Source organism: Anabrus simplex, chromosome 2, assembly GCF_040414725.1.
Source record: "Anabrus simplex isolate iqAnaSimp1 chromosome 2, ASM4041472v1, whole genome shotgun sequence".
NCBI lineage: Eukaryota > Metazoa > Arthropoda > Insecta > Orthoptera > Tettigoniidae > Anabrus > Anabrus simplex.
In genome coordinates, this window is record NC_090266.1 from 978148652 (window position 1) to 978163232 (window position 14581).

General features: G+C 40.8%; 1 protein-coding gene across 2 annotated transcripts in view; it reads right to left on the reverse strand.

The window, feature by feature from the left end:
* Positions 1-14581, reverse strand: part of LOC136864592 (histone lysine demethylase PHF8) — a 557749-nt gene that overhangs the window by 432389 nt on the left and 110779 nt on the right. The window contains exons 6-7 of one of the 2 annotated variants that reach the window (XM_067141798.2): positions 12489-12687; positions 12305-12409 (exon numbers count right to left, since the gene is read on the reverse strand). In XM_067141798.2, the coding sequence (XP_066997899.1) occupies positions 12305-12409; positions 12489-12687 (304 nt within the window). The remainder of the gene's footprint in view (positions 1-12304; positions 12410-12488; positions 12688-14581) is intronic. The other variant, XM_067141799.2, reaches the window with a different exon arrangement.

Consider the following 14581-nt stretch of genomic DNA (forward strand, 5'->3'; position numbering starts at 1 on the left):
TGACGTCACATCCTGCATCTCGGTCAAGGCTAAATTACATAAGCTGGGAGAACATTCTAAATGTTCTATCATTAATAACTTGTTTGGACTCGAGTACGAATAAATGAACACTGTCATCGTGCTGACCAACTTTTTACTATCATCGTCCTTAAGTTTGAAGGAAATCCAACAAACATTAAGGGAGATATTTAATAAAATAGAATAGCCTCAAATCTCCAGAATCTTGTATAAAAGGGGAGCATATTTGCACGTCAAATCAGTCAACTATGTGCCACTCTCGAGACCGGACGGTCGGCTGATGGTTATATACCGCCGTGATGTGAGTTACGAGTTTGATTCTCGTCGAGTGTTTGAAAGTCTGCATGATAAGAATTTTACTTTACAATGCTTCATATCCGACTTAGACATTTCAACACCGTTCGCGTGTGATACAGAAGTTCCACTGTGAATTAAGACATGTTAATTTTACGTGTATTCCAAGTGATTAACTATTTAGTGACCAGTTCAGGTATAATGAGAACTTGTATTTATTTCTCTCACGAGTGCAACGTTTTCCCAAGTGAGTGAATATAACTCGGTGTACAAATCCAAGGGTGATAGGAATTTTTCCGACAGTAAATTTCAAACTGTTCATTTATTTCTTTCCCAAGTGATTGACATGTTTAACCGAGTAAAACATTATGATCAAAACTTACAATTCCTCAAGTGAATAGCATTCTAAGCAGGACTTTGTCACGAGCTGCGATTTCTTAAATCTGTGTTTTACGTACAAAAGATACTTCTCGCATTCTTAAGATAGAACTTGTAGATCAAACCAAGGAATGTTCTCAAACAGACTATGCTTGCATTACAACATTACTGTTAAAATCAAGTGAAGTGAATGGGACTAAATTCACGACGTGTGTTTTTACGCACGAAAGACATTTCTCGCGTTCTTGTATCCGTAAATAGATCAAACCAAGGACTGTTCTCGAACAGACTATGCTTACATTACAACATTGCTGTTTATAGTGAAGTGAACGGGACTAAATTCACAAGATGAAAGCTTTATTTAAAATTTATTACAGTGATTAACTCCAATTAAAAACTGTGTAAACTTACAAGTAATCACTATTGGAGTACTTTATTTTTCACACTATTCTTCAGTCGATTTAGAAAACTCTTGACAGTGAAAAGTTACATAATTTCTGTTCTTTCGTAAGTGGCTGATTGCATCACAATTTCAATTTCATTTTGCATTACAAGTTCGGTCCCATTACACATTCGATTCAACCTGACATTTTCAACTATAAAATGCATTTGTGTGTCCAACTTTAATAACATTTACTCTAAAAGTTTCCAAGTGCGATCAGATTTCAGTGACATTCTGTCGCAATTAGCGATTTATTTTGAAACAGTTACTACTGATAACTTTGTCTGTGCAGAAGTCAAATGAGTACATTTCGGATACAAATGCATTACCACGTTCTATTTCCACATCTACAAGAGCTTGTGGACCTTCTAGGATTTGGAGAACTTCAAGATCTTCTAGAATTTCGAGAACTACCAGGCCTCCATTGGAAGACGATGCAGGGGTGAACGACGAATAGCAGAACTGCAGCGTACAATATCAGCCCAGACCAAAAAGGACAATCACAAAAGCTTCTGTACGAAGGTGATGTGGAATTTAACTTTTACTTTGTGAACAAACTCTTCAGCCATTTAAAGAGATTCCATTATACTTATTTCATGCTAACCTCTCCTCTCTATAACGCTTCAGATAGGGACCGGACACACCCTGTGTCAGTCTTATGCCTAGCTAGCCGAATTGAATAATATTTCCGGTTACAATATGTTCCGTTCAAAAATTGCGGATTTATTAGCCGAGGAGGTACACAAATATGCTCAGAGATGGCAGGAGCTGTTCTCTAAACTCTTCCAGTGAGGGAAATCCCTGCAGTATCTTGCTGAATTTGTGTCCTGTTTGTGGGAGTTACGTAATACATACGTTGCGTGACGGTTTCCTCGTGTGCATACTTCTTACGTATTTTCACGGTTTTCTGGTAAAATGGCATCACAAAAACGGACCAGTAATACAAACAGTTTCAATATTGGATGATACAGTCGAAGAAGTGTCTGATTTTAGTGAATTAAGTCCGAGGACGAAAATTTTTTCTCCAGCTCGTCTGAGTGCAACGACACAAGTGACGCTGACACAGAGTCACGGAGCGGACGACTTGATGGACGTGAGTAATAGCGACCCTGGGCCAACAAATACTGACCAGGGGTCATTATTACCATCACACTTTGATACTGATACACCCCCTGTAGAATATTTCCATCTATTTTTTGATGATGAAATATCTGATGTTATACTCGGTGAAACTAAATTACATGGAGACAAAAAGAAAATACAGGCAACACCAAACAAAAAAAACAAGATGAGAAATTGGCATCACCCAATACTGCGTGACATACAGGCATTTATTGGAGTTTTGACGATCCATCACCTTAACACTTACAAATTCAGGGTATTATTTGTGTACAGTGTAGGTTTAACTGCTGTGACTATTTTCTGACAGTTTTTTTCACTTTTTGATGGACAAAGACAAAAATTTATACCAAAATATCATTGAAAGTAGTTTTTTGTACATATATTTCATAATAGCGGACTACAGTGTACTTCAAGTTAACCACTGACACATCATAAAGTTCAGTGTGCCTTGTGCTGTTCTTCCAATGAAAAAATGATTGTATGATTATTATTTTGCCTTCAAACCGCTTCAAATTTGGATTTCCATGCCTAAACAAGGTATGTGGTATATTTAGGCATATTTCATGGTTTCAGTAAATTTCCCAACATTTTGCATGCATTTTTTTTTTTTAATTTTCTTTGCTGCCTACGGCCATAAATGACCGCCGCCTGCGAAGGGATAACACGCGACGTCAGTTATACATCACCCATAACAACAGCAAACCATTTTTGAAATCCCTGGGAATTCAGAAGAAGATATTACAGCTGAATATGTGGAAGTGAGTCCTAACAAACAGAGTAAATCAAAGGAGGTTAAGCTTAAATCTTGTCTTGTTGTAACTGGAGACTCTTTAGTCAGGAATATGAAGAATTCAATTGTGTACTGTAATCCAGGGCTCCAGGTTAATGAACGTACATGCAAGTTGATGATGTAAAAGGAGCACCAGATACTGTAGTGGTTCATGTGGGAATGAATAATATTGACAGCTCTCCAACTCTAACATACATAACGGAATACATGAAACAGCTTGTAGGGAAAACGAAGGATAAACTCGTAGGCATGTAAGTGTTCATAAGTCGAGTGATATTCACTGTCAGGAATGTAACAAAGTATGTGAAGAAAGAGGTAGTCTCCGAAAGCACATAATGCCTCACACTAGAGACAGTCCATTCCGCTGTAAAGAATGCAATGAAGAGTATACAACTAACAGTAAACTCCGAACACATGACGTTATACACACTGATTTGAGGCAATTCCAGTGCAAGGAATGCAATATATCATTTGCTCAGTGAGGTAATTACAAAAACACCTGTTTCTTCATAATGGAGAAAGACCATTTCAGTGTCAGGAATGCAATTAAATGTTTATTCAAGGCCTGTCTCTCAAGCAACACGCCATGATACATACCAGAGAGAGACCTCTCTATTGTAAAGAATGCAATAAAGCATTTAAAATTAAGGGTATTCTCCGACAACACGCAGGTATACATACTGGAGAAAAGCCACACCACTGCGTGAATTGCAAAAAGACGTTTTCTCTACTTGGTAATCTTCACACCCAGATGCTTTTTCATAAAGGGGAAAGGCCCCTTCAGTGTCAGGACTGCGGAACGCTAGCGCTGTGCCACGTCCTGGGAGCCATCTGGTGGCGAATGAACGTACCATTTCCACTTCTATTATGTCTAAATTTAAGGAGTCATTGTTTAAGAGGCCTTTCTCGAGATTTCTTCTGATGACGCAGAACATAGTTCTTATTTTCTTGACATGGCATAAGCTCAAAAGCCTACAGTATACAGAATCATGTCTAAAAATATCAAGTGTTTTGACATAAAACATCAACTTAAGCTAAAGATCTCTTCATACAAGTTCAGATAAAAGACTGAAATTAAAATCTGTTGCTACTATAAACTTACAACTCCACTACACTGAAAAAGTAGGTTAAGTACAATAGGCATCAAACAAAGAATAGAAAATGGGAGGGAAGTACAGTGTCAGTTTGTATTCTGGGTAGGATGAGTTGAGCAGGGTTGCCAACCCACATGCTTGCTGGCATACATCTTTACCCATTATGGAGCCCACATACTAAACAAAATTCCTGACATGCATTTATATTATTTAGAGTATGATTTAAAATATCATTATTCTTTTTAATATTTAAAACTGAATGAAAAATAAAGCACTTTTACTAAGCTTTTCTTTTAATGTCCTTTTGATTGAATATATTTTGTTACCTTTTGAGTTCTGGCATACACATATTTCAATTAATATGCATATAGCCTATTCTTACTACAAAAGTAGCTTTTCCCTCCCACATTTTTGTTGCTCATTTCCAGTACCATAATAAAACTCGACCTTCTCAATATCTTGGTATTTCTTAAACATTTAAAACACAAAACCACCAAAAGGTTTTATCCAATACTTTACTTTAGTTTAAGGAAAAAACACACTTTAAGAACTAAGACCAGGTTACAGTGCCAAAACATAAATACCCAAAAATACCCGGATGTCCATTTTCCTTTTTTTAGTTTTGAAGGATCAATATTGTTCCTGATTTCAATTTAAAGCATCAAATACCTGTGTTTCAGTCTTTGTTTGTCCAACACTTTATCAACACATCAAAAAGTGTTGTACAAAGCTCAAAAACTGAAAATCCATTTCCATAGTAACAGGAAGTCCTACCTACAAATCTCTAACATTAGATGGCTACAATGAAATTACATCAATAAGTCCTGCAGAGACAATCTGCTACCTCAGAGTACACTTCCCCCATTTACACCAGTATACCTCGTGTCTCTTGAAAAGTGTAATATAGGAGTAATACCGAACCACAATACTCAATGCAATGGTACGAGTAAAATGCTTTAAATGGCACTGACATACTGTCTGTAGTTTTGTATAAAATACAGAGGTATACAAGTGTCCTTTTCTACCGATAAATAATGGATATCTTCGTATGTCAAACATTTGGCAATCTACATCAAATGTTTAACACCTCTACATGACTTAATCAAGTATAAATGATTGAAGTATGCTGACCAGCAGCATTTGAAAGTTTAGATGTACAGTCTCTCAAAAAAAGAAAAAAGTACATGGTATTTTATGTTTCTCGCATTTATAATTTTATCAGACTTACTGGTTTGGATACAAATCCTGTGGATACCATCAACAAACACTATATCTATAGGTTCAAACAGTTTCTGATACAATAAGCATTCCTTTATTATTTTGAGTGACTGTACATTCTTATCATCAAACATAAACCAACAATCTATGAAATGTACCATAGCAAAATTAAAAATTCTATATTTAAAGAATATGAAATGAATAGGACTCTATTTATTATAGTATCTAGACCACAGAAAACTAAAATTTCATAAAAACTGTAACATCAAAGTCTGTTTTTGTTTCAATAGACAAAAAAATTATTCAATCTTTACTCAAAAGCTATAGTAAATTTATTTCATAAATTCTTAGTTTTGGAAAATTACAACATGTATCTATACAGGATGTAACAATAAGATACGGCCAAATTTTCAGGGCACATTCTTCACGCGTAGAAGAAGAAAATATATTACATGGACAGGAGTCTGGAAACGTTTTATTTCCATGTTAGACCTCATTTTCTACAACTCTACACGGTACATTTATCATGGGAAACACACAGGAACAAAACGTACCACCATACCACGTAAAACTCTTTCCTACATGAAATGTTCAAACTGCCCTCGTTAGCATTGATACATGCATCAACACGCTATCACAATGAATCCCGAATGTGCTCATGGCAGGTTGATAAATGTTTGCTGGTACGTTTTATTCTTGTATGTTTCCCATGATAAACATACTAGGTAGAGTTGTAGAAAATGAGTTCTAACATGGAAGAAAAGGCCCTGTCTATACACTCCTGGTTTCTATCGGCTAATATTTCAACCCTAAGAGGAAACATATGGTCACAAAGGCGCGTAATTTAAAATTCCATTTCCAGACTCATGTCTTTTCTTCTATGTGTGAGGAATCTGTCTTGTAAGTTTGGCCGTACCTTACAGTTACATCCTGTATATCCAACAATGGCCATACATTGTTGTATGTCCTCCGCTCTCTTCGCTCAGCGCCAGCCAGCCGCACGCACGCAAGCGTGGATCATTCGAGACTCGACGCGCAGTCTTCAGTGCGCGTGTCTGTTATGTCGTGTGCAGTATATAAGGAGCTCCCTGTCTGTCACTCACGAGTTTTCTCCCCAGTGTCCTGCTCCAGAATACACTGAACGTCGAACACGGAGGCTACTCCTCTTAAAAATGTGTCTCGAGCAGGTGGACGAAATTCTGGTAGTATGAGGTTTCACCTCCGGTCACTACTCCACTTTCCCGTTCCTTCATCCATGTCGAGCCCCGATGTTGTATGCCACACATCCCCAAGTTCACTCAAGCTCTGACACACACATTAGATTCTCTAATTGTGAACACAGCTTTCATTTAGTACAGGCTTATGAACTCAGACACTTCAAGTTAGAAGGAACTCTCTTAGCTAATCTATGCTAGTGCAAATGATAGTTTTCAACTATCACGAACTATATCTTTCCCAAGAACTATCTTTTCAAGATAGCAGTGAGTGTAATTACATTCAGAGTGTACATAGTGTACAGAAACAGAAACTCTCTCAAGATTAATCACCTACTTTGCTACAAGACAATTTTATGTTTTATTCCTGTACATATTGTAGAATTCTGTGTGAAGCAAATAAATAAGTTGTGTTCTTGTAAACCTTATCTTGTTTAAAACACAACTCATTGGCGACGAGGTAAAAAAAAAACTACGTGCCATCTGCCACCAACACATTGGCGACGAAGTCAAACAGTGGTCAGTGTGTCGCCCACTCATTCGAAACGAGGTACAAAACTGATTACATTCTGTCGTCCACTCATTCGCGACAGGGCAACAAACTCTCACAGGATATCGTCCACTCATTGGCACAGTGACACTATACTCTGTAACTATCACCAATCCACATTGGAACCTGTACGGCCTCTACCAGCAGTTAGCCTTTTCTACAGTGCAACTATTAGCCTCCTTCGAACTACGGACAGTCAGCCAATATTCCAAGGCTCTCTCTCGCTCGCAGCACCTGTTCGGCACGCTTCAGCTTGCTTGCTCTCTCACACACTACCAGCTGTTCCGGTGAAGGTCTCACCTACAGCCAGCTTAGTACACGCTGCTAGCCAAGTTCTTTTCTCGCACGCATCTCAACATGGCTACAGCCGAGCAGCTAGCTGCCGTATTGCAAGCTCTACAGCAGCAACAACAACAATTCATGCAGCAACAACAAGCGGCATTGCTCACAGCTATGCAAACTCTTTCTGTTTCTACACAGCCCTCAGCAATTCCTCCATTCCCTGCTTTTGATCCGGCTAAGGAAGAATGGTCAGTCTATTTCGCCCGCCTACAGCAACATTTCATATGCCATTCCGTCACTGATGACAAGCGCCAACGTGCACTATTTCTCAGTTCGGTTGGCAATGCTAAGTGCGAATTACTACAAAAATTAAGTCCAGAGGAGCAACTCTCTGAAGTGCCGTTCGCACAGCTCTTGGCCCGTATCACTGAACACTATGCTAAAGCCCCACACATAGTGGCCGCTCGCTACAAATTTTTTCAGAGCAGGAAGCAACTGCATCAGACTCATGCTGAATGGATAGCGGAATTGCGAGGTCTAGCTAAACCCTGCCAGTTTATATGTTCCAAGGACGGTTGTGGTACGCCCTATACCAATTCCCTCATTCGGGATATGGTCATTCTGCATACTCCTGAGGACAAAGTTCGTTTTAACGCTGTCAAGAAGAGTAACCCTTCTTTAAAAGACGTCCAGCGTATTGCTACGGTATACGAACTTACTACCAAGACTGCGGCAGAAATAGCTTCTAAACACGAAGTCGCTCAAGTCTCTACTCCAGCCCGCCAGGCCTCTGCTACCTTGAACCGCGCAGCCAAGTCGATCTCTGCCAAGCATTCTCGCCCGGTTCCCTCTCGTTCTTCTCCAAGGAAGCCCTCTTCTAAGAGCAAGCCGCAACTCCTGCCTTCCTGCAGAGGATGTTTCAAACATCATGAACGTCGTGCCTGTCGTTTTTTCAAAGCCACTTGTGAACGATGTAATAAAGTAGGACACATCAAGACTGTATGTCAGAGTTCGCTCCGCCCTGCTAAGACTCCTGCAGCGTGCCCGAAGCATATACAGCCCCGACAGGACATGGAAGTTGATCAGATAAATCTTATTCTTCCCACCAAGAATTCTCACAAGATAATCGTTCCTCTATCATTCTCTGATCGCTCTGTCGATTTTCAGTTAGACACTGGATCACCTGTCTCTATCATTAACCTGGCTACATATCACGACTTAGGTTCACCTTCATGCTCTCCAGCTGACATCCAGCTTGTTACATTTAACAAACGGAAGATTGACATTAAAGGCCAAATCACGCTTCCCGCCAGTTATAAAGGAATTCGGAAGGTCATTCCACTACTCGTAGTCAACAACTACACCGCATCGAACATTATGGGCATGGATATCTTTAATTTATTCGGCTTCCAGATTCATGACAACATCAACGTAGTATCCACGTTGCAACCTACTTCTGATATTACGGCTCTCCTCGAGCAGTTTTTTGAAGTCTTCGACTCTACGCTCGGAACCGCCAAAAACTATACAGCTCACATACAGCTGAAATCGGGAGCTAAGCCGCGCTTTTTCAAAGCATGTCCAGTACCCCTGGCACTTCAAGACCAGGTCACTAAGGAGTTAGAAAGATGGGTAGAAGCTGGAATAGTGGTACCAGTCAATTCCAGTCAATGGGCCACTCCACTAGTTGTAATCAAGAAACCTGATGGCAATGTACGACTTTGTGGTGATTTCCGATCTACGATCAACGCACAAATCGACACAGATATATTTCCAATTCCCCGTCCAGAGGACTTATTCCGTCGTCTAGCTGGCGGACAATTCTTCTCTAGAGTGGATCTTAAAGAAGCCTATCTACAGCTACTTTTAGACGAAGAATCCAAGCAATTTCTCACACTCAACACTCGTATCGGACTGCTCCAGCTCCAGCATCTCCCGTTCGGCGTCTCTTCCTCAGCTGCTATTTTTCAGCGCTATTTAGCTCAACTCACCGCCTCCATTCCCGGTTGTGCTAACTACCTTGATGATATTATTGTGACCGGCGCAGATCATCAAGAACATCTCCATAATCTGTGCATCCTTCTCACGAAGTTGAAAGACAATGGCCTACGAGCGAATCTCGCTAAATGCACTTTCTTTCAGCCGCAAGTTCACTACCTGGGACACATCCTCGATAAAAACGGCAATCAACCTAGTGAACGGAATGTCTCGGCGATTGTAAACATGCCTGTACCACAGAACATCAAGCAGCTCCAATCCTTCCTAGGCAAAGCGAACTACTATAACAAGTTCATTCCCCGCTTCGCTTCAGTTGCAGTTCCATTAAACGCCTTACGCAAAAAAGGCGTTAAATTTCAGTGGTCTCCGCAATGCCAACAGGCCTGGCAAACGATCAACAAAGCCCTTGTTCAAGCTGTTAAACTCACTCATTTTCAGCCTGGCAAGCTCATCACGCTAGCTACTGACGCATAAGATTACGGCGTCGGCGCCGTTCTCTCCCAGAAGGATCGTCACGGACAAGAACGCCCCATCGCCTTTGCTTCAAAGACACTTAATGAGCATCAACGTCGGTACTCCCAGATAGAAAAAGAAGCTTTAGCAATCATCTTTGGTATTCGCCATTTCAATGAATATCTCTATGGCAACCATTTCCTGATCATTACTGATCACAAGCCTCTAGTACACTTATTCCATCCCGGTAATATAATCCCTGAGCATTCCCTCAGAAAGCTTCAAAGATGGTCCATGTTCCTTTCTGATTATTCCTATCAGATCGCCTATCGTGCCACATCCCAGCATTGTAATGCTGATGCCCTCTCTCGCTTACCAGTCGGTCCTGATACCGCCTTCGATTCTCAAGAATCCGAATGTCTTCAGTTAGACATAGAACTCGAAGACACCGTATCCACCTTTCCTATTGACGCTACCTGCATTGCTAAAGCTACGGATAAGGACAGTACACTGGCTACGGTACGTACTTAGATCCGCAATGGTCGGCCCCTTTAGAACAAACTTCCTGCCCACGTTGCGCCTTATCATCGTATTCAGCATCGTCTTACGACTCGTGCCGGAGTTATACTCCTCGAAACCGACACCACCTTCCGAGTGGTTATCCCACCTAGTCTACAGACACAAGTTCTCGACTTGTTACACCAAAGTCATTGGGGTATATCCCGCACTAAGCAACTGGCACGTCAACACTGCTACTGGCCTGGTATTGATGCCGCCATCGAAAAGCTCATCCGCCAATGATCTAGCTTCATGGCCTCCTGCTACTTCTCCATGGGAACGAGTTCACATCGATTTCGAAGGTCCTTTCCTCAATTCCATGTGGCTCATCGTCATAGATTCTCTATCGAACTTTCCCTATGTAGTGGATATGCATTCGACTACTATTACAGAAGCTACCATTCGTGCTCTTCAGAAAATATTTACAACTGAAGGCTTACCTCAAGTCCTAATTTCTGACAATGGACCGCAATTTACAGCTACTGCTTTTAAGAACTTCTGTACATATAATGGCATTCGCCATATCCTAGCACCGCCTTTTCACCCTCAATCTAATGGTGAAGCTGAACGCTTTGTATAAACTTTTAAGAAAAGTATGAAAAAAGCTGTCTCTTCAGGCTTAACTAAAGACCAAGCATTGTTACAACTCTTAAGCAACTACAGAACTCTGCCCGGTGCTGATAATGTCACTCCCGCACAAAAGCTCCATGGACGACCTCACAGAACTTTACTTTCTCTGTTGCAGCCTCTTCCGGCCCAGCCTAAGACCTCGCCAACAAAGTTCACCGTCAACGACAGGGTCTACATAAGGACACTCAAGTCAAACCCGCTCTGGTTACCTGGTTTCATCCGCAGATCTTTGGGCCATCGTCTCTACGAGATTCAGACTGCTGAGAAACGCATTTGCCGCCACCAGGACCAGATACGCCTGCGCTACCATCCATATCCGGCTATTGATTCTCTTGTTAAGCCAGATAAATCTATTGCTGAACGAGCTTTAGACCATTTAATAACCATGGGTTCCTTTCAGGACGATGCAGCGCCACTCCGCCCAGTCACAGCTCCGGACAATACAACAGAGACGTCAGAAGCTCCTGCCCAGCATCGTAGCCGCCGCCAGCGCCGCCGCCACTTCACACCGTATCGGCGTATTTAGGAGGGGAGGGTGTTGTATGTCCTCCGCTCTCTTCGCTCAGCACCAGCCAGCCGCATGCACGCAAGCGTGGATCATTCGAGACTCGACGCGCAGTCTTCAGTGCGCGTGTCTGTTACGTCGTGTGCAGTGTATAAGGAGCTCCCTGTCTGTCACTCATGAGTTTTCTCCCCAGTGTCCTGCTCCAGAATACACTGAACGTCGAACACGGAGGCTACTCCTCTTAAAAATGTGTCTCGACCAGGTGGACGGAATTCTGGTAGTATGAGGTTTCACCTCAGGTCACTACTCCACTTTCCCGTTCCTTCATCCATGTCGAGCCCCGATGTTGTATGCCACACATCCCCAAGCTCACTCAAGCTCCGACACACACATTAGATTCTCTAATTGTGAACATAGCTTTCATTTAGTACAAGCTTATGAACTCAGACACTTCAAGTTAGAAGGAACTCTCTTAGCTAATCTATGCTAGTGCAAATGATAGTTTTCAACTATCACGAACTATATCTTTCCCAAGAACTATCTTTTCAAGATAGCAGTGAGTGTAAATACATTCAGAGTGCACATAGTGTATAGAAACAGAAACTCTCTCAAGATTAATCATCTACTTTGCTTCAAGACAATTTTATGTTTTATTCCTGTACATACTGTAGAATTCTGTGTGAAGCAAATAAATAAGTTGTGTTCTTGTAAACCTTATCTTGTTTACAACATACATAGCCATTATTATAAAAGTATACCTGATCACCAAAGAAGGTTTCACTCTGTGTACTTGAGGTCATCCAACGCTGATAGAGAGAAAGGTTCGCAGGCGTAGGTTTAATGAGGTAAAATATTTTTTCACCCTATAACACAGAAAGCTATACATGAATATCTAAAATTAGAGCATACAATAATATCTGAAAACAAGAATTACAGAATTACCTTCAGTATATGGTACCAAACAGAAGAACCACCAAAATCCACATGAAAATCAGTGTATGAGTCCTGCACTCCCATGAGACAGTATTTCTGAACTTCAGGTTTCTGGAATTCAGCATCCTCCGGCAGGCTTTTAGGCCAAACATAGTTGACCCAATCAAGAGTACGAGCTATCAGTGGTGCTTCAACCAAGGGCGCCAATCTGAAATGGAAATCATGAAATATAAAAGTACACAGTTAATGTACTCTACTCAAATCCACAGAAGTGAATGATGATGATGATGATAACGAGTATTCAACTACCGTATGCAGGCATTTTAACCTTAGCCAAGCGTTACACGTCTTTATCCGGAACCTGTGTACTCCAGCGAACGATAGGCATATTTACCCGAAATTTTGAATTCCGCGCTTTTGCGACCGTATGTTTCCTCTTAGGGTTGAAGTATTAGCCGATAGATGCCAGGAGCGTATAGACAGGGCCTTTATTTAGGCTAAACACAGGGATTTGGAATTCTAAAAAAAGAAGGTGTTTGTTCCGAAGCGCAGTTTCCATGCTGGTGTACTTCATGTAAGTTTGTTGACGTGAAAGTTTGTGTTTTGCCTTTTCTAAATGTTATGTCATGGAAATATATTCAAAACGAGAGTGAAAGAGAGTCACAATTATTAAATAGTGATGATGAATACCCGGAAATGAGTGATAATGAGAGGGAAAGCGAGGAAAGTGAAATTGTTGCAAGTGAGTGCGAAAATAACCTAAGTGACAGAGCAGACACATACGATGAGGAAGTAGTTCTCACCGGTGGGATTAATCAACATGATTTGATAGAAAGTAATAAATTTAGGAAGCAGCCTGTTCTCTCTTTAGTCCACGGCAGGGTTGCTGTTAAGGAGAGAATTGCAGATGAGATTAGGTGAAGAAGAAAAGCTGTTGGACACCCTCAGGAGAGGCTTCAAGGACGCCATTTCATGGCTTGCAGAGAGAAAAGGGGTTCTGTAGCCTGTGTTGTCTGTAAGGCCCAAAAAGTAAGAAAAGAAACTACTTATTATTGTAAAACTTGCACAGCAAAGCCATTCTTACACCCTGATACATGCTTTGAAATGTATCACACAAGTGAAAGTTTCTAAACTGTTAGGGAAGACTCAACCTCATGTGTATAAAATTGTATCAAATACTAGTTAGACTGTTACTGAACAAGTTTATTAGTGAATCTGCCGGTTCAATATTTATAGCAGCAGTCATAGTGAATTATGAAGTAGGGTAGAAAGTGAATTACAGCTCAGTTAGTCGTTTAGTGATCTTAATCGAGCCTACTTTGTGGTGTGCCTTTTGCCATTTTTGCACCAAAATCAGCAATTAAGGATTTATTTTTTCAAGATTATATGGATACCTACAGGCTGACCTGACAGTACTTACATATTTGCATTTTTATATGTGTTAAAAATAAAAATATTTTTACAGAAAATAATTACACCCACGAGCAAAACCTTCCCACTTCCCAGGGGTTAATCTGACATCACTTGGCTGCCTGCTTATTGATTCTGACATTCTGTTTTACTCTAGGTCTACTGGATGGCAGAGTAAACTGGATATCTCTTGGGTGTCTTCAGCCGAATTTTAATGAATTTTGTCGGGTAAACACAAAACGTGTCACCAAAGATCTTTCCTGTGCCAACATCATTTGACAATGAGTGTCGAATGGACTTTTACCTGCCCTTCAAAAATCCAACTACCTACCTCTGCCAGGTTTGAATCTGCATTCTTGGGATCCAAAGGCCAAAACTCTACCATTGAACAACAGAGGGAGCTTACACATTATTTTTCAACACATCATGTGGAAGATACTTTATACTGGTCATGACCACAGTCTAGCCTGAGCAAGCGACAAGTGCAGACGTGCAGGTAGTGCGAGAAAAAAGTGCTGGAGGGGAGTGCAAGTGTGAAGTGAAGAGTGTTGGGAAGATGATTGGTGTTTAACAATAAAGGACAGTTATAAGAAGATGGCAGGGGAGAAAGAGGAAAGAAGTGAAAAGTGCAGGTAACATGATGGAAATGGGAATGAAGGTAGTGATTATGCTGATAGCAGCGGTGATTTTAG